The sequence below is a fragment of the Dromiciops gliroides genome, chromosome 3 (assembly GCF_019393635.1).
Source record: "Dromiciops gliroides isolate mDroGli1 chromosome 3, mDroGli1.pri, whole genome shotgun sequence".
NCBI lineage: Eukaryota > Metazoa > Chordata > Mammalia > Microbiotheria > Microbiotheriidae > Dromiciops > Dromiciops gliroides.
Window position 1 is genome coordinate 332,700,999 of NC_057863.1, and position 18,281 is coordinate 332,719,279.

The window sequence follows — 18,281 nt, forward strand, 5'->3', positions numbered from 1 at the left end:
GGAAGGAAGGGAGGGAGAAAAATTTGGAACTAGAAATCTTATAAAAACAAACACTGAAAACTGGAAAATAATAAAAATACTTTTATGATTAAAATGTTTATTACTTTTAAAAGGTATTACATTTTATTAAAGCATATTTCACAATAGCTTTAAATTACACTGAGACTTTTGGGACACCCAGTACATACACACTCCCTAGTCTCTACAAACTACATTATACATTAGAGACTTGTGTTATTTGCAAGTATTGCTCATCAAACCTACACAAACCAAACAAAATTATATGTGTTGTGTAGTAGGAATGTGTTAGAAATGGGGAGAGGAAGCATGTTAGAACCAAGTGCAAAGAAAGGAAACATAGTCTGGACAGAAGACCTGATCTGGGGTTTCGCAGGGAACCTGTCTGAAAGTTTAACGGGAGAATTAAAAAATAGAATTGGAAAAAGAGAAGCTGGGAAGAACTGCCACTTTCCCATTTGCAGTAAAGAGTATGAGTAGGTAAATGCATTCCTTCAGATGAAGAGTGTAAACAACTTGGCTGCTTCAGGTTTCCTAGCCCCTTTACTCCTGTTTGTTTCCCCATCCCAAGTGAACTTTCCTCATTCCATTCATACTTGCCCAATTCTCTAATTAATGGAGTGTGCAGATGACTCTAATTCCCATTTGCTTGGGGCTAGTTGCCTTTGCAAACAATCTTAACCCATCATAGAGACCCACAGTAATATAAGTGATAGGAGTGAAAAAAATTTCAGTGGCCTCCCCACCCTCTGGACATAATTAAAGACTGGAAACTGGAAATGGGCATAAAGATTAGTGATTACCTTATTCCACTAGGTCACAGCATCACTTTCCAGGCCAGGAAAATTCTCATGATTCAGAAATTGCAAGGTGAGAAAAACAAGGAGAAAAACAAAACAAACCCCCGAAAAGGCACAAATAGACCCAATACAAAGATAGGGAAAGACCAGAGCTAGAGAAAAAAGAGAGAAAGAAACACATGAAGGAATTGGGATAGTGGAAAAGTGGGAGACGGATGAAAAGGAAGCTGGGAATTTGGGATAACCTGAAATATACATGATTCTCTCTTGTATCCTTAGACCCTCAGCTGAGCCATTTTCACTTTGCTCATTTGTCCATTCCTATTTTTTTTCCTTCATTGACTTGCATTAGTGAGAGAAAAAGAAGGCTTTTCTTGCTAAGTGTAGTGATCATGGAAAGCCTTTCTGTTCTGTTTTCAGTCTGATGATTCTCCTCACTGGTGAACCATTCAATTCCTGGGCCTTCTATCTCTCCAATGCCCCTCCTCCACCAGTGATCCCTGGGTTCATCTTCAAAATGACAAAGTATGGGGGCAGCTAGGTGACGCAGTGGATAAAGCACTGGCCTTGGATTCAGGAGGACCTGAGTTCAAATCTAGCCTCAGACACTTGACACTTACTAGCTGTGTGACCCTGGGCAAGTCACTTCACCCCCATTGCCCCGCAAAAAAAAAAAAATAACAAAGTAGATACTGAAATCACATAGTTCTTACATGTTCTTCTTCAAACTGGTCTCCACCAAAGGCTGATACACAGGGTTTGATACCTCCTGTTCCCAATGCTATCAGGAACAGGCCAACCATGGATAGAACCCTGCAGGAAAAAGACAAGGATTCTGATAATGTCAGTGTATGGTTTTACTACTGCAATGATGATCACGGGGCTACAGGAGAAAAAGCACACTAGAGCAGAGAGGACCCTAACCCTGGGAATCTTCTCCCCAATATTCCTAAGGAAGAACAAGAGAATTCCCTGCCTGGGAGGGGGTGGTAGAGGGAACCAAAGCCTGCAGGACTAACCAAGGAGAATGTGCATTCTGTGATTCTACTCACGTGTGCATCATATGTCCCCCCACGACTGGCACTGCACCCAGCGACTTGATCAAGTGACCCAGAACATACACCAAAGAGAGATAGATGATTGTCCTGTCAAGAAATCCAAGTCATTCAAGAGTAAAGAGGCAGTTTACAGGTAGTTTTACAAAATTAACCCAATGCTTACACTCTAGAATCCATAGAACTAACTTTCTTGCTTTGAGGACACGGTGGAACACTAACAAATGTAGGTGTCATATTCTACCCTCCTCTCAGCTTCCTCCTCTGGTAGACACTTTGAAAAGCATTAAAGTTATACATGATGGCTATAGAAAAATAAGATAATTTAAGGAACTATTTTAGAAATTTAAATGGGAAACAAAAGCAAAAATTAAATAGGAAAAGACTGGTAGGGTTCAATAATGAAGACCTTCTATGAGGGGCTAAGCAAGGATAGCTAATTTTTCCCATCTACTTCTTTCATCCCCTTCAAGTGCAGACAAAACTGGGGGTAGTCTCTTGTAGAGTTGATGGGATTATAAAATTAGGAGAGTTTAAGAGGATGAATGGCCTTTGGTTTAGCATGGATTTTGTTCAAGGGGTGACTGTGGCACTAGAGAGTTATAAAGACTAGGGTAGGGGCCAGAGAGAGAATGAGCCACCTGTTCAGACTTTGCCTTGCACCTGAGCATAAAATAATCCTATTCAAGATTTCCAAGTCATGTGAGTGACAAGATAGAGGATTATTTTCTCTGATCCTCATGACCACTCAAACCTATCCAAAAGAGAAATTAAGCACCATGGATAAGACAATTTCAGCTGTTTCCATGCCTAGGACACCCATAATTCAAAAGAAGAGGTGGGGGGAAATCCCCTAAACCCAGGATCTGGTGCTCACCAACCTTGAGTTTACTCAGTAACCCTCCCAAACCTCTAATGTTTTCAGCAGTGAGGATACCCTAGCAGACCTAAGACCACAACACAAGCTTACATCAAAACTCATGCATTCCATTACCCCCTCCCTCTTCCCATTCTGCAGAAGTTTGCTTAGCCCTCAACAGCAGCTTGGCCACAGCCCTTCAGGAACAAGAGCCTGCCAGTGGCTGCAACTCAGAAGCACTGATGCCAGGGAAAGCAGGCTCCAAACCACCAGTGTCATACCAAAGAATTGAGGAATAGAGGGAGTGGGACAGATCACCAGGACAGGATACCATGTGTGAGGAGCTATGTTGCACTCCACCAAGACTGAGGGAAAGAGTCCATCATCCAGCTGGGACCAGTTCTAAACATCCAAAAGTTACTTAGGGCAGAAACCTAGGCTAGTGAATTTTTAAATGCCTACTTAGGGGAAGGCTGAGAAAACTTGAGATCCAGCCCCCAGGAAACCACAATTAGAGAGGGAGTCAGAAGTAAGCAATAAGGAAAATAAAGGAGTAGGGAGTAGGGGAAGAAATGACTGAAAATACCAAAGATTTCAGGAGGAAGAAAACTCAAAGACCTTGAACATAAATAGATAAATCAACAGGAAAAACAGTAATGACCAAAGGAAATATGGCCTCCAGATCTAGTAAACAATTTCAGGTATCTACAAATAAACACTTTTAAAAAAAGGAAAATGGTCATTCAACTCTGTAGAATTTGAGAAGAACATGTAATCATAAGATGCTCTTCCCAGGTGGTTTAAAAAGAGAAATGAGAATTAGAGCAGAATTTAGGTCCTACACAAAAAAAATAATAAGCAGAATAGAAAAAATTTAATCTGTAATCATAAGCCTAACCAAAGAAACAAAAGAGAGAACAATAGATTTGAAATGTAAATACACAGAACTGAAAAGCAACCTAGAAGAAGAGAAGCAAAATACGAAAACATTTAAAGAAAACATGCTCACTATACATGCAAAATGTACTGAGCTGAAAGACAGGATGGACAGAGAAAAACTAAGGATCATAGGTCTCCCAGAAGAACACAACAGGACAAAAAAACACTTCAACACCATAATGAAAAAAATAATTATCTAAACATAGAAAGTGAAATTCCAATGGAAATAATTCAGATTGCCTCCAAAAACAAACCAACAACTCAAGGCTGCAAACTCCAAGACATATAGTAGTTAAATAGAACAAATCAGTTCTGAAACAACAAGTTCTGCAAGCCATCAGGAGGAGGAATTTCAAATAAAAAGGAAAGGACATTCAAATAATACGATTATTCTGTGCTCACTAGGAAAAAAAAAAAGGAGTAGGGAATGGAATAATGTGTTCCAAAGAGCAATGCAGCTCAGGATGCATATCAGGGAGACCTATCCTTCAAATCTGAGATTAACCACACAGCACAAAAGTTAGATGTTCAATAATAAAGAAGAGTTCAGAACATTCTCAGAAAACCAGAACTGAAAAGATTATTTGCTTCTCAAGTACCCCTAACAGAAATTTAGGAGGAGTGAATAAATGTAGCAAGCAAGGACAATAACAGCAACAGAGGGATGGATTGTACAGAGATCAGGAAGAGACTTCTTTCTCAATGTATTCAAGGAGACATGGGGGAAGGCAGAAATCTAGTGAGGCAACAGTGAAGAGAAGGACAAGGACAATTATGAATGGAACCTAGCAACACCCGTCTACAGAATATTCAAACATATGCCTAAGTCTCAGACATAAAAAACAAGATAATGGAACATTGCTGTGCCATAAGGAATGAAAAATAGGAAGAATTCAGAGACATAGGAAGACAAAGAGAGCCTCCTATTTGGTCTCCCTGCTTCAAGTCCCTCCTCACTCCATCTTCCACACATTTGCCAAAGTGACGTTCCTTGAGCAAAATTTGACAATATCATTATGTTCCTCCTACTTAGTAAGTTCCTTCTAGGAACAAATACAAACTCCTCAGTATGACATTGAAAGCTCTTCACGATGTGGTCCATCTTATTTACCCAGCCTTATAATGTACTACTCCCTTGCATATACTCTATGGTCCAAATCCACTTCTTCCCATTCTCTATATATGTGACACTCCTATCCTAGTGCCTCTGCACTGGCCGTCTCCCATTTCTAGATCACACTACCTCCTCCCCAAAGTCCTGTGGAATCCCTCATTTCCTTCAAGACTCAACTCAGGCACCAACTTCTGCATGAAGCTTCTCCTGATCCCTATTGCTACTATTGTCCTCTCCTGCAAGGTTACCTGGTTTTTGCCTCGTACGTGTGTTTTTTTAAATACACATATATGAACATGCCACCTTCTCCCCATAAGAATTTCAACTCCATGAAGCAGGGACAAGTTGCTATTCTCTTTGTACCCTCAGGGTCTAGTAGACCTAATGTAGTAGATATTAAATTATTCCTTGTCAATTGGTTGATTGGCTTATGCAGGAATGCAAAGTGAGGAAAGCCGAGGCAAAAGAATAAACATGATGATTAAAACAATGGAAATAGAGTCAATAGGAAGAAACAACAGAACACTGGGCAAATCGAACTATTGATGTTAGTACCATACTGTCAAAGTTAAAGAATATGCCCCTCCTTTTTCTTAATCTTTAAGCTAAATCTTCAATTAAAGCTTAAATCTTTAAGCTTTAAGCTTTTAGGGAGGGTAGGGCATGGTGAGAAATGCACTTTTTCCTTTATTTTCCTTTTTCTTTTTGCGGGGCAATGAGGGTTAAGTGACTTGCCCAGGGTCACACAGCTAGTAAGTGTCAAGTGTTTGAGGCCAGATTTAGGAATGCACTTTTTAAATAACATTTGAGTGTTTGTCATGAAGTACATATTGTATCAAAACAAATTGTATAAATAAATTTAAAAGTCAGCTTGCAAAAAAAATTATATTCAATTTGAGAAGGTTATAATATACATACAACTGTCCATGTAAGAAGATTAGGCCAGTGTCAACATTTGAAAAAACAAAACCCCAAAATCTTTCTCTGAGAGACTAGAAGATATACCATTAAGCCTTAGGGAAATCATGGAGGGAACACAATGAGTCTTCTCTGAAAAGTACAGTTATATTGATAAAAATGGCCATCAAAGCAGAAGACAATGGAGGAAAACTGTGGTTTGTATAGTTTGGGACCAAGAATGCTGTTATTTTTGTATTCCAGGTGCCTTGCACACAGTAGGTACTTCATAAGTGTTTGCTGTATAAACCTATCTAGATCTTGAATAAAAAGAGGAAAAAGAGGCACGCTTTAAAAGAGAAGAGGTCCCTTCTCAGAATGTATGTTGCTTGCATTCATAATTGAATACTAAATTTCAATTAGGGCTTAGTGAAAATATGTATGTACATTTTCCTTCAGCCAAGTTCAGCACCCCTGTAATGGGTTCGTGGACCTCCAAATACCAAATTCCTGGTGTAAAGGATGACTATTTCTTTTTGGTTTTGTTTTTGTTTTGTTGTTGTTGTTGTTGTTGTTGTTTGGTGAGGCAATTGGGGTTAAGTGACTTGTCCAGGGTCATGCAGCTAGTAAGTGTTAAGTGTCTGAGGCCAGATTTGAACTCAGGTCCTCCTGAATCCAGGGCAGGTGCTCTACCTACTGTGCCACCTAGCTGCCCCAGGATGAATATTTCTAAGGTAGGACTGGGGTTCAGGAACACCATCAGTGTGTCTGAGCACATCTGCTTCATTCGAATCCTCCTGCAGGAACCACTGCCTCTGCTATTGTTATCTCTTGACCTGGGAAAGTCCACTATCAGGAATGCTCTTCTCTAGTCAAGCAAGCCAGAATGTTGTGTTAGAGAATATAGCACGCATCTCCCATGTGCTTCCACACTATGGCATCTATACTCAGGTCCCAGTTGGAGGAGAATTCTGTGCACATACAGGCTTTGCCAGGCTTCCCCATCATGGATTCCTAGTGAAGAGGAGACTGTACTAGAACATAGGCTTCCTCATCTTCCCAGAACCCCACAATCCCTTCCTAGAACACAGGTTAGTTCCACTCTGGTCTAGTGTGTGCTTTGAAGAGGGAAAAGGAAAGAAAAGCAAAGGATGGAGAGGAGGCATTTTGTCTTTCCTATCCTCATATATATCTGGGTGCCTCTTGTATGAGTTCTGTTCCCCAGAATTCATTAGACTGTGAGTTCCTTGCCATCTAGGACTGGTTTTTGCCTTTCTTTGTGTGCCCAGCACTTCGCACAGTGTCTTATGTAGCTGGCACTCAATAAATGCTTATTGTTTGATTTATCAACTGACTTTCCAGAATCTGAGCAGACCACATCATCTTGGTATTAGCCTTAGCCCTTGAAACTGTCCATTTCCCCTCAACAAGGTGTCTATGACTAGACTCTCCATGGAGAGGTGCCCATGAGATGACCTAAAGCAGGGATTCTTTTTTGGGGGGAGAGGGCAATGAGGGTTAAGTGACTTGCCCAGGGTCACACAACTAGTTAAGTGTCAGGTGTCTGAAGCCAGATTTGAACTCAGGTCCTCCTGAATCCAGGGCTGGTGTTTTATCCACTGCACCACCTAGCTGCCCCCTAAAGCAGGGATTCTTAACCTTTCACAAATCATGGAACCTTCAACCAACTGGTTGAAAACTATGAATCCTTTCTCAGAATAATACCTTTAAATATTTTAAATAGAATACATAGGATTACCAAGGAAACCAAGTATATTGAAACACAGCTATCAAAATATTAAAAATAAAACAAAGTTTATAGATCCTAGGTTAAGATCCACTACCCTAGAGGCTTCTTGCTGTCATTTTTTAGTTGTATCTGACTCTCTGTGACCCCATTTGTGGTTTTCTTGGCAGATACTGGAGTGGTTTACCATTTCCTACTCCAGCTCCTTTTATAAATGAGGAAACTGAGGTTAACAGGGTTAAATGACTTGCCCACGGTCACATAGCTGGTAGGTGTCTGAGGCCAGATTTGAACTCAGGAAGAGGAGTCTCCCTGACTCCAGGCCCAGCACTCTATCCACTGTGCTACCTAGCTGCTCCCCACCCCCTAGCCAGAGTAGCTATATTAAAAACTTGCTTAATTGATTGATTGAAGAGCTCACCAATTCATTAGGGAAAGAGAGGCTTCCCTAATCAACCCCTCTTACAGAAGGAATATGAGAAGAAGAAACCCAGAATAATAACCATCATCTGGGAGATACTTAACATCAAGCTGGAAGATACTTTAGGTCATCTAGTCAGTCAATAAACATTTATAAAAAATCTACTGTATTCCAGACTCTGTGCTAAGCCCTGGGATACAAAGAAAGACAAAAAGTCAGTGCCTATTCTTGAGACCTCGCAAGCACATCCAAATCCTCCACATTCCCTTCTTTTTTCTAGTTGAGGAAACTGAGGCACAAGAGGTAAAGGCACTTGCTTATGGTCAGATGACCTAAGCTGAGTCAGTACAGGCATACCTCATTTTATTGCACTTAGCTTTATCATACTTCCCAGATATTGCAATTTTTTTGCAGGGCACTGAGGGTTAAGTGACTTGCCCAAGGTCACACAGCTAGTAAGTGTCAAGTGTCTGAGGCCAGCTTTGAACTCAGGTCCTCCTGACTCCAGGGCCAGTGCTTTATCCACTTCACCACCTAGTTGCCCCAGACATTGCATTTTTTACAAATTGAAGGTTGTGCCAACACTCCATTGAGCAAGCCTATCAGTGCCATTTTTCTACCAGCATGTGTATTCATGTCTCCATGTCACATCCTGGTAATTCTCACAACATTTTGTTTCACTATAATTATATCTGTTCTGGTGATCTGTGATCAGTGAGATCTTTGATGTTACTATTGTGACTATTTTAGGGTGCCACAAACTGTGCCCGTATAAGATGGCAAACCATCAAGAAATGTTTTGTGCATTCTGACTGCTCTACTGACTAGCTGTTCCCCCATCTCTCTCCTTCTCCTTGGGTCTCCCCATTCCTAAGACAAACAATATTTAAATTGAGTCAACTGATAACCCTACAATGGTCTCTAAGTGTTCAAGTGAAAGGAAGACTCAATCAATGGGGCAAACTTCATTGTTGTCTTATTTTAGGAAGTTACCAAAGCTCCCCCAACCTTCAGGATCCACCACCCTGATCAATCAACAGCTATCAGCACCATGGCAAGACCTTCCACCAGCAAAAAGATTCTGACTTGCTAAAGGTTCAGATGATGGTTAGCATTTTTTAGTAACAAAGTATTTTTAAATTAAAGTATGTACATTCTTTAGACATATTACTATTATATGAATAGACTATAGCTTAATGTAAACACAATTTTTCTATGCATTGGCATATAAACCAAAAACCAAAACCAAACAAACCAAAAAATTTGTGTGACTCACTTTGTTACAACATTTGCTTTATTGTGGTGATTTCTCTCTAAGATATACTTGTACTTGTGATCAAGTTCCCTGACTCAATCTATCCATGTTTCCCCTGCATTGCAATAGAGGAAGAGGTGGCAGAAATGAGAGGCAGCAGAAGATAGGGGCTGGGTAGGGCTAGTGTTGAGTTCTTTTGGGGGTGGTATGAAGGAGAGAATAAAAGAAGGGTCAGAATGTGCCCTTTACTGCTTAACTCCACCTCCATCTCTTTTGTTTGAATGGAACCAGTCCCTCTACCAGGCATCATGGATTTGGTGGGGGGCAATGCCACTTGTCTACACCACTCTGGTAGAAAGGTAGGCTGACAGAGGCTTAATGGTCACAGGATCCTTGGAGATGGGCAGAGGAGGATGAGATAGGTACTTGCTAGTGCTGGTTTGGAATCATCCCTGCCCCCATCCCAGGTCGTTGGCATGTGACTACAGGGCAGTTGGCACAATAGTTGCTTGGGCCTAGTTTTCTGTGTTGTAGTTTTAACAAAAACAGCTTCTGGTCCCTACGGAAATCGTTTAGAGGCAGAGAATAGCTAAAAATGGAGAAGAAATCCAGCACTTGAACTTGGATGGTCATCTCTTATTCCTTTCTCACCTGCATCTCATGGAATCCCTTCCCTTCTTTCAAAGCTCAGTTTAAGTGTCACCCCCAGGAAAAAACTGATTTACCCAATCTTCTCAATAGCTGGTACTCCCTCAACAGAAATAGTAATAAAAGCTACTATTTATACATCATGGATAGGATAAAGAGATGGACCTATAATAAAGAAAACCTAAGTTCAACTGACTTAGACACTAGCTGTGTAATGCTGGGCAAGTCACTGAATCCCTGTCTGCCTCAGTTTCCTCAACTTTAAAATTAAGATAATAGTAGCATCTAAACCCCAGGGTTGTTTCGATGATCAAATGAGATATTTGTAAAGTGCCAGAGTGCCTGGCACATAGTAGGCAGTTAATAAATGCTTATTCCTTTCCAATTCCCCACATATATCATCAGTGCCACATGTATATATTGCACACATAATAGACTTTTGTTTGTTTTTTTAAATATTACCTATAAGTAGTGGATAATTTATTTATATATATGCATATCTCTATATACATACATATATACATGGCAATATACTTTTGTGTACATTATATATTTTGTGTACAGCAATGTGTTCTTGGGTATATATGTGTGTATATATATGTACATACAGTAATATATACTTACATGTGTATATATATACACACATAGCAATATACTCTTATGTACACACACATACACAGAGCAATCTATTGTGTGTATTATATATAGTATTATACTCTTACATGTATATATATGTACATACATAGAGTAACATTATCACAAGTATATACATATATTTACAGCAACATATTCTTATGGGTGCATTTTATATGTGTGTATACACGCAAAGCAATATATCCTTCCATGTATAAATGTGTATGCACAGACAGCAATAAACTCTTAGGTATGGAATTTAACATAGGCTTTTTGAATGAATGAGAGGAAGGATAAATGAATGACAAGAAAGAGGTTCAAGAAAAGTTAGGACAAATATTTAAATTCTTGATGATAGAGAGAGACTATGGGTATTCAAGGATATATATATATATATAGATATAGATATATATATATACACACACACATACACACATATACACACACATATATATATATACCCATGCAAATACTGTGAAAATCACATTGTAAGTGCCCATTTGTTGCTAATCTGAGACAGATAAAGAGCAAGTCTCACTCAAGAAGGTATTTATGTTCTTTTTTTATAAAAATATTATTTATTGCATCATAAGAAATTATTATTTCAGGGAAACATATGAACTGATATAGGCTTATAGAAGCAGAATAAAGAGAAAACATTTTTACACATTATCCTTTACATTATTGCAGACAAAGGTACTGAAAGATGCAATATGATTCTGATCAATGCCATGAGCAATCAATTTCTTTCTTCCTTTTTTTTTACTGGGCAATTGGGGTTAAGTGACTTGCCCAGGGTCACACAGCTAGTAAGTGTTAAGTGTCTGAGGCCAGATTTGAACTCAGATCCTCCTGAATCCAGGGCCGGTACTGTATCCACTGCTCTACCTAGCTGCCCCAAGCAGTCAATTTCAAAGGACTCCTGATAAAGCATGCATCTCTTCTTTCAGTAAAAAGGTGGTAGGCTACAGGTGCTGAATAAAGCATACATTGTACATTATATTTCTTATATTCTTACAAGAAGCTAGAGAACATAGCAAAGGTTCAGAAGACCAAGAAATAGGATAAAAGCAGGAAAGCCAGGCTTGTGTAGAGAATATAAAGGAGCTGAGATCATGTAACCTAGAGAAGAGAAGGCTGAGTTAATACTGAATTATTTCATGCTAAATTAATATTTAATTATATATAATTATTTACATGTAATACTAAATATTTGTTAACATACAGATGTTCTCCATCTTCACCAGGCCAGACCAGAGGAGTTGAATGAAAACTGTAGCATGGGGGAAGCTGGGTGGCGTAGTAGATAGACCACCAGCCCTGGATTCAGGAGGACCCGAGTTCAAATCCAACCTCAGACCCTTGACACTTACTAGCTGTGTGACCCTGGGCAAGTCACTTAACCCCAATTGCCTCACCCAAAAAAAAAATCTTAAAAAAAAAGAAAACTGTAGCATGGAGCATGCAGTACATATTTATGAAAGAACCTCTTGATTGCAATGGCTGCTAAAATACAAGGATGACTTAGGAAAGTCTGTAAACTTTGAAGAGACTTTTTTCCCTATTAAGACTGAAGTAAAGGGGGCAGCTAGGTGGCGCAGTGGATAAAGCACCAGCCCTGGATTCAGGAGTACCTGAGTTCAAATCCGACCTCAGACACTTGACACTTACTAGCTGTGTGACCCTGGGTAAGTCACTTAACCCCCATTGCTCTGCAAAAAAAAAAAAAAAAAAAGACTGAAGTAAATCTGTTATTGGCAGCAAGGTGGTGCAGTGAATAGAAAGCTGGACCTGGAGTCAGAAAGACACATCTTCTCGAGTTCAGATCTGGCCTTAGACACTTACGAGATTTGACATTGGGCAAGTCACTTCACCCTGTGTTCCTCAGTTTCCTCCTCTATAAAATGAACTGGAGAAAGAAATGGCAAAATACTCTGCTATCTTTGCCAAGAAAACCCCAAATGGAGTCATGAAGAGTCAGATACAACTGAAATGCCTCAACCACAACAAAGCTATTATTGCCTAGAGCCAAGGGGAAAGAAGAACCTCCAGTAGTCTTAATCTGTTCATTTCCTTGGGATGTGGTCTTTCACATGATAAAAATGGATAATGTTATTTTCTTACCTGAACTTTCCCAACCAAGAGTCAGCCATGACTGCTCCCAAGAGAGGAGTGAAATAGCAGAGGCTACTGAAGGCATGGTACACAGATGTCGAAGTGTCTTCACTCCAGTGTAGGAAGTACAGAAAGTAAAGTGTCAGCACAGCTAGAGTGGAGAAAAGGGTACAGTTGAGATGAAAGCTGGATTAGATCCCTATCTGGGAAGGGAGGGGTTGGAAGTTAATGTTCAAATAGAGAACCGGAATAAGTATATAAAGAATAGAGTCCACTTTCAAATACCTGTACTAACGGAGGTGAACCGTGGCATAAATAATCCAACATAATGGTCATTTAAAAACCACTTCTATTTAGCTTGGAATACATTATGTGATGTGATGATTTTGTATCAGATTTCCTTGGCTAATTATGTTTTGCTCAGTTGAAATTAAACTACCTGTGCTAAACACCTAATGAGATGAGAAGCTGATTTGATAAACTAGTCTCTGGGAGGTTGGATGAGGCATGAGACACATTAGCTTAGGATGCCAAAGGAGCCTTTGCTTCTGGGGTATCCCACAGCAGTGAAAGCCTGTTTGCAGTTTTCCTTCCTACATTTGGAGACCATCAAGGATTTGCAAAGTATTTGGAGAAGAAAGCAAAGGGAGGGATTGTTGAGAAGGGGGAAAAGACACATACTTTTAAATGTACCTATGCTCTGGTTTGATCCATAGAGTTCAGAGACTAGAAGTGGTGCCTTTTAATTTTTTATTTTGTTTTGTTTTGTTTTGCAGGGCAACGAGGGTTAAGTGACTTGCCCAGGGTCACACAGCTAGTAAGTGTCAAGTGTCTAAGGCCAAATTTGAACTCGGGTCTTCCTGAATCCAGGGCCAGTGCTTTATCCACTGCGCCACCTAGCTGTCCCCTTAATTTTTTTTTTATTGTAAATTTAAAGTGATTACATTTTAAAAGCTCTAGGGAAGAAATAAGACTCAGAACAACAAGTTAGAAGCAAAGCTGACACTAGGGGTAGACAAGGTAAGTACCTCCTAGGGTGAAATACATGCAGGTCCAATGAGGTGCATTTTTTTTTTTTTTGCGGGGCAATTGGGGTTAAGCAACTTGCCCAGGGTCAAACAGCCAGCAAGTGTCAAGTGTCTGAGGCTGGATTTGAACCCAGGTACTCCTGAATCCAGGGCCGGTGCTCCATCCACTGCGCCATCCAGCTGCCCCAATGAGGTGCATTTTTAACGCAATTTTATAAATTAACATATTTTTAATGCCAGAAAGTTGTTATCTCTATGGTATCTAGGTATTTATTTTGTGTTAAGCTTTACTCAAAGTAACTCAAGGTGTATATGTGTGGTGGGGGGCAGGGGAGAGAGAGTTTGTCTCAAAGATTTAGTCCCACATGGCAAGATTGATAATACAAAAGAGAGAAGGGATATTTGATAAAGAAAAGTTAGATAAAAAAGGGTGGAATAATGTTGGATAATAGAAATGATAGAAATTTGGGTAACATAATTGCCTGGCACATAACAGTGTAGCGGGGCCCCAAGAAATCCAAAAGATTCAACCCCCTTATAGGGGAAAACAGCTCTCTCTCCTACCTCAGGTATGAAGTGTAGCAGGACTGTGATAAGCAACACTAAGGTCTGCAAGAGCATATGCAGGATGTGGATGGATGCTGCGTATCTTACTGATGCCCTGTTATCAAAGATCTCCTCTTAGTTATCTGGGCCCAGTTTTTTTTATTTTTCCCTTGCTTTGTAATTCCCTTCCCTTTCTTTGTTTTGTAAAGATACAAAAGGTCAGGTCTCATCTTACTCCAGTGGGATGGCTTTCCATAGTCATCTGTCCCCTGGTCATATATTTCTCTCTCCTAATAAATCTTTTTATTTTACAAGATTCTTGGTGAGCCTCCAATTCTTTGGGTAAGCTAACCCCACCCCAACCCAAGTTAAAAGCCCCCCCCCACCCCGCCCCAACAGCAGAGAGCTTACAAGTGTTTATTGACTGGGGGAAAAAAAGATTACTTCCAGTCTGGAAAATTTGGACTCAAATAAGTTTAATGTGATTGTACATATATAACCTATATGAGATTGCTTGCTGTCTTGGGGTGGGTGGGAGATGAGGGGGAGAGAAAAATTTGGAATTCAAAATCTTATAAAAATGAATGTTGATAACTATCTTTACATGTAACTGGAAAAAATTAAATACTATCAAGGAAAAAAAGTTGGAAAACATGGACTCATGGGGCAAGTATATGGAAAATTCATCCTTGAGTTTGTTTAAAGCAAACCTTTGGAGATCATCTAAGCAATTTTTCATTCAGTTCTGTCTACGTGAGGGAGATGACTTGTGAGAAAACTGACAGCTTGCCAATGGAATCGGGTCACGGCAATGTATCATGGGACCATAATGAGCAGGAGACAAAACAGAGGAATTTATAAGCTTGTCTCAAAATTCAGTAACACTCCTACTTCCTCTGGTCAGTATGTTCTGGTAGTACTGGTACTAACACTTGTACTTCTAGTACTAATACAAAGCTATCGCCTCTGCTGGGTAGGAACTTCACACCTGGCTTCATGCCATCATTCAGTGCTGCAGTAAAGATAAGGTCAACTCACCTTTAGGTCTACAGGCAGTTTTTTCAGCTGTGGGATCCTGGGCAAGCCACTTAACCTCTCTAATCATGAATATCTTCATTTGTAACCTCACAAGGTTATTTTTTTGGGGGGGAAGGGCTTTATAAGCCTCAAAATGTTAGATAAATATGAGTTATTGTTAAGAGTTATTTTTCACCTGCCACAGGGTCACAGCAGGGATGCTACAGTGTATGGGTGAGACTAGCAGGAGTTTTCAGAATAAAACTAAGAGCAGGAGTTTTCCATTCTCACCTTTAGTTTTTCTTTTGTTGTTGTTGTTGTTGTTTTGGTGGGGCAATTAGGGTTAAGTGACTTGTCCAGGGTCACACAGCTAGTAACTGTCAAGTGTCTGAGGCTGGATTTGAACTCAGGTCCTCCTGAATCCAAGGCCAGTGCTTTATCCACTGTGTCACCTAGCTGCCCCATACCTTTAGTTTTGTTAGCTTGCAGCAAGGTTTCTTCAACTGGTATGAACTACAAGAACTCCTCAAACAGGAGGAAGTCTAAGAGGGCTTTTTTGGAAAACCTTGGCCAGAAAAGAAGGGTTGTCATACCAAGAGAGGAAAGGGGATTGCCTAAATCAAGGATTAGGGCTCTTGTGGGGTGGAGGGATTTTTTACAAAGAAATGGAAGCATAAGGTAGGTGGGCATGGGGGATTTGGGTATTCAAAGAGTACCTTTCATGCCATAGTAGGAAAACCGTTCACAGAACTCATTCACCACGATGAAGGCAATGCTCAGTGGGTAATTAGAACAGCAGATTTTCTATGGAACAAAATGGTAGTAAGTTGGGGTGAGGGTGTAGTGTAAATATGTTGGAAAAGTCTATCCCTTCCCAACCTTAGCGTTATGGTCAGAAAATGCATTTTCCCAACCCCACAAGTGATTGTGAACTTAAAAGATTGTTGTTCAGTTCTTTTTCAGTCTGTGCAACCCTCTATGATCCTATATGGTGTTTTCTTGGAAAAGTTAATGGAGTGGTTTGCCATTTCCTTCTCCAACTTGGTTTACAGATGAGGAAACTGAGGCAAATGGGCTTAAAGTGACTTGCCCAAGTTAGGAAGTGACTGGAGCCATATTTGAACTCAGGAAGATGAGTCTTCCTGACTCCAAGTCTGATACTTTAGCCACTGTGCCACCTAGCTGCCCTTCTAGAAGGCAAGGACTGTCTTTTGTCTCTTTTGGTACCCCCAGCACTTAGCACAGTGCCTGACATTTGGTAGACACTTAATAAATGTATTGATTGAATGATTAGAGAGATGATAACCATGGTTTCCACTCCCCATGCTAAAGTTGCTTGAGGTGGCAATTCAAGATTAATGGCTACTTATGGGAGTTATTTTGTAAACTGTTATGCACATTATACATAAGCAGCAAAATGCACAAAATGCACTCTGTCCAAACCTCTAGTAACTCCAGCAGCCTTCCCAAGACCCCAACCCTTCTCCCGGAATGTCATGGGCAACATTTGTGGAGCTATATTAGAAGAAGCTTGTGACACAACCACTTATCTATGAGGGTTTCCCCTCCCTCTGCTACATGGGACAGGCTAGTTGTTTCCTGCAAGGTGACAAGGCTGTCACCCAAGGGAGTAAAGTTCAATGTGTACTTCACTTGATAAAATTTCCTGGTAGCTTCAGTCCATATTGACAGACTTCCTGGTTGCCCAAGAACATAAAGAGATCCACTCAGTTGAAGTTGGGCCACTTCAAACTTGGCAGAAGTCCAAGGTCACACAAGTTACTATACCTTTGCCTGGAGACAAAGGGACCTGTATCTACACAAACTAAGTGTGGTGATACCTTGTTGAATATCCTTTCTATCCTATGGCTAAATAAAACCTCCTTTTTAACTGTTGAATGACCTTTGAGTGCCTCAATTTGTTCCAACCCTCAACCTAAACTAATAGGAAGCAAAGGATCTTCAAATCTAGTGATCTTATATTTTTCTTTTCTTTCTTTTTTTTTTTTTTTTGCAGGGCAATGAGGGTTAAGTGACTTGCCCAGGGTCACGCAGCTAGTAAGTGTCAAGGGTCTGAGGTCAAATTTGAACTCAAGTCCTCCTGAATCCACAGCCAGTGCTTTATCCACTTCACCACCTAGCTGACCCTTAGTGATCTTTTCTTAATCTTTATCTTCATGTCTCTGCAGCCTTTGACACTGTCCATCACCCTCTTCTCTCTAAGTTTTCCTGACATTGCTCTTTCCTGGTTTGCCTCCTACCTGTCTGACCACTCCTCAGTTTCCTTGGCTGCATCTTCATCTCAAGACTGTCTTGGTCCTCTTCTCTTCTATCTTAATTTGCTTGATAATCTGCCTAGCTGCCATAAATTTAATTATCATTTCTATATTGATGATTCTCAGATCTATCTGTCCAGCTTTAATCTCTCTGCTGACTTCCTGTCAGATCTCCAACTGTCTATTGTATATCTTGAACTGGATGTATGAAAGACATCTTAAACTCAATGTGTCCAAAATGGAACTTATCTATCCCCCTCCCCCACAAAAAAACTCTCCCAAATTCCTAACTCCCCCATTAAGGGTACCAACTTCCTCCGAGTCATCCAGGCTAGATGCAATCTGCAACTCTTCTCTCTCATATCCCACAATGATCAGTTTCTACCTTCACCTCTATCTCATGCATACAGCCTCTTCTTTCCTCTGATATTGTCACCACTCTGGTGCAAACCTCCAAAACCTCCTGATTAAGTTGTTGCAAAGTCTGATGGTTGTTATCCCTGCCTCAGGTCTCTCCCATCTTCTATTCCATTTTTCACTCAACCATCAAATTAATCTTCCAAAAGGATGTATCTGACAATGTCCCTGGCTGCCTCCCTATCATTGTTTGGCACCAGATATAAAATCCTATACTTTTAAAGCCCTTCATAACCTGGTGTCTTTTCCTACCTTTCTAGTCTTTTTATACCTTACTCTCTCCCCTACCCCGATGGTAAGTACTCCAGGATCCAGTGACACAGACCTCCCCCCACTTCTCTTGGACAATATAGATCCTCCCTTTCTTTTTTTTTCAGGGCAATGAGGGTTAAGTGACTTGTCCAGGGTCAAACTGCTAGTAAGTGTCAAGTGCCTGAGGCCCAATTTGAAATCAGGTCTTCCTGAATCCAGGGCTGGTGCTTTATCCACTGCACCA

The 18,281-nt window shown here is 40.3% G+C and overlaps 1 protein-coding gene across 1 annotated transcript in view; it reads right to left on the minus strand.

The window, feature by feature from the left end:
* LOC122749640 (solute carrier family 15 member 2-like) overlaps window positions 1-18,281 on the minus strand; it is a 42,039-nt gene that overhangs the window by 21,080 nt on the left and 2,678 nt on the right. The window contains exons 2-5 of the mRNA XM_043996097.1: window positions 15,809-15,896; window positions 12,511-12,652; window positions 1,871-1,963; window positions 1,532-1,631 (exon numbers count right to left, since the gene is read on the minus strand). Coding sequence (XP_043852032.1) covers window positions 1,532-1,631; window positions 1,871-1,963; window positions 12,511-12,652; window positions 15,809-15,896 — 423 coding nt within the window. The remainder of the gene's footprint in view (window positions 1-1,531; window positions 1,632-1,870; window positions 1,964-12,510; window positions 12,653-15,808; window positions 15,897-18,281) is intronic.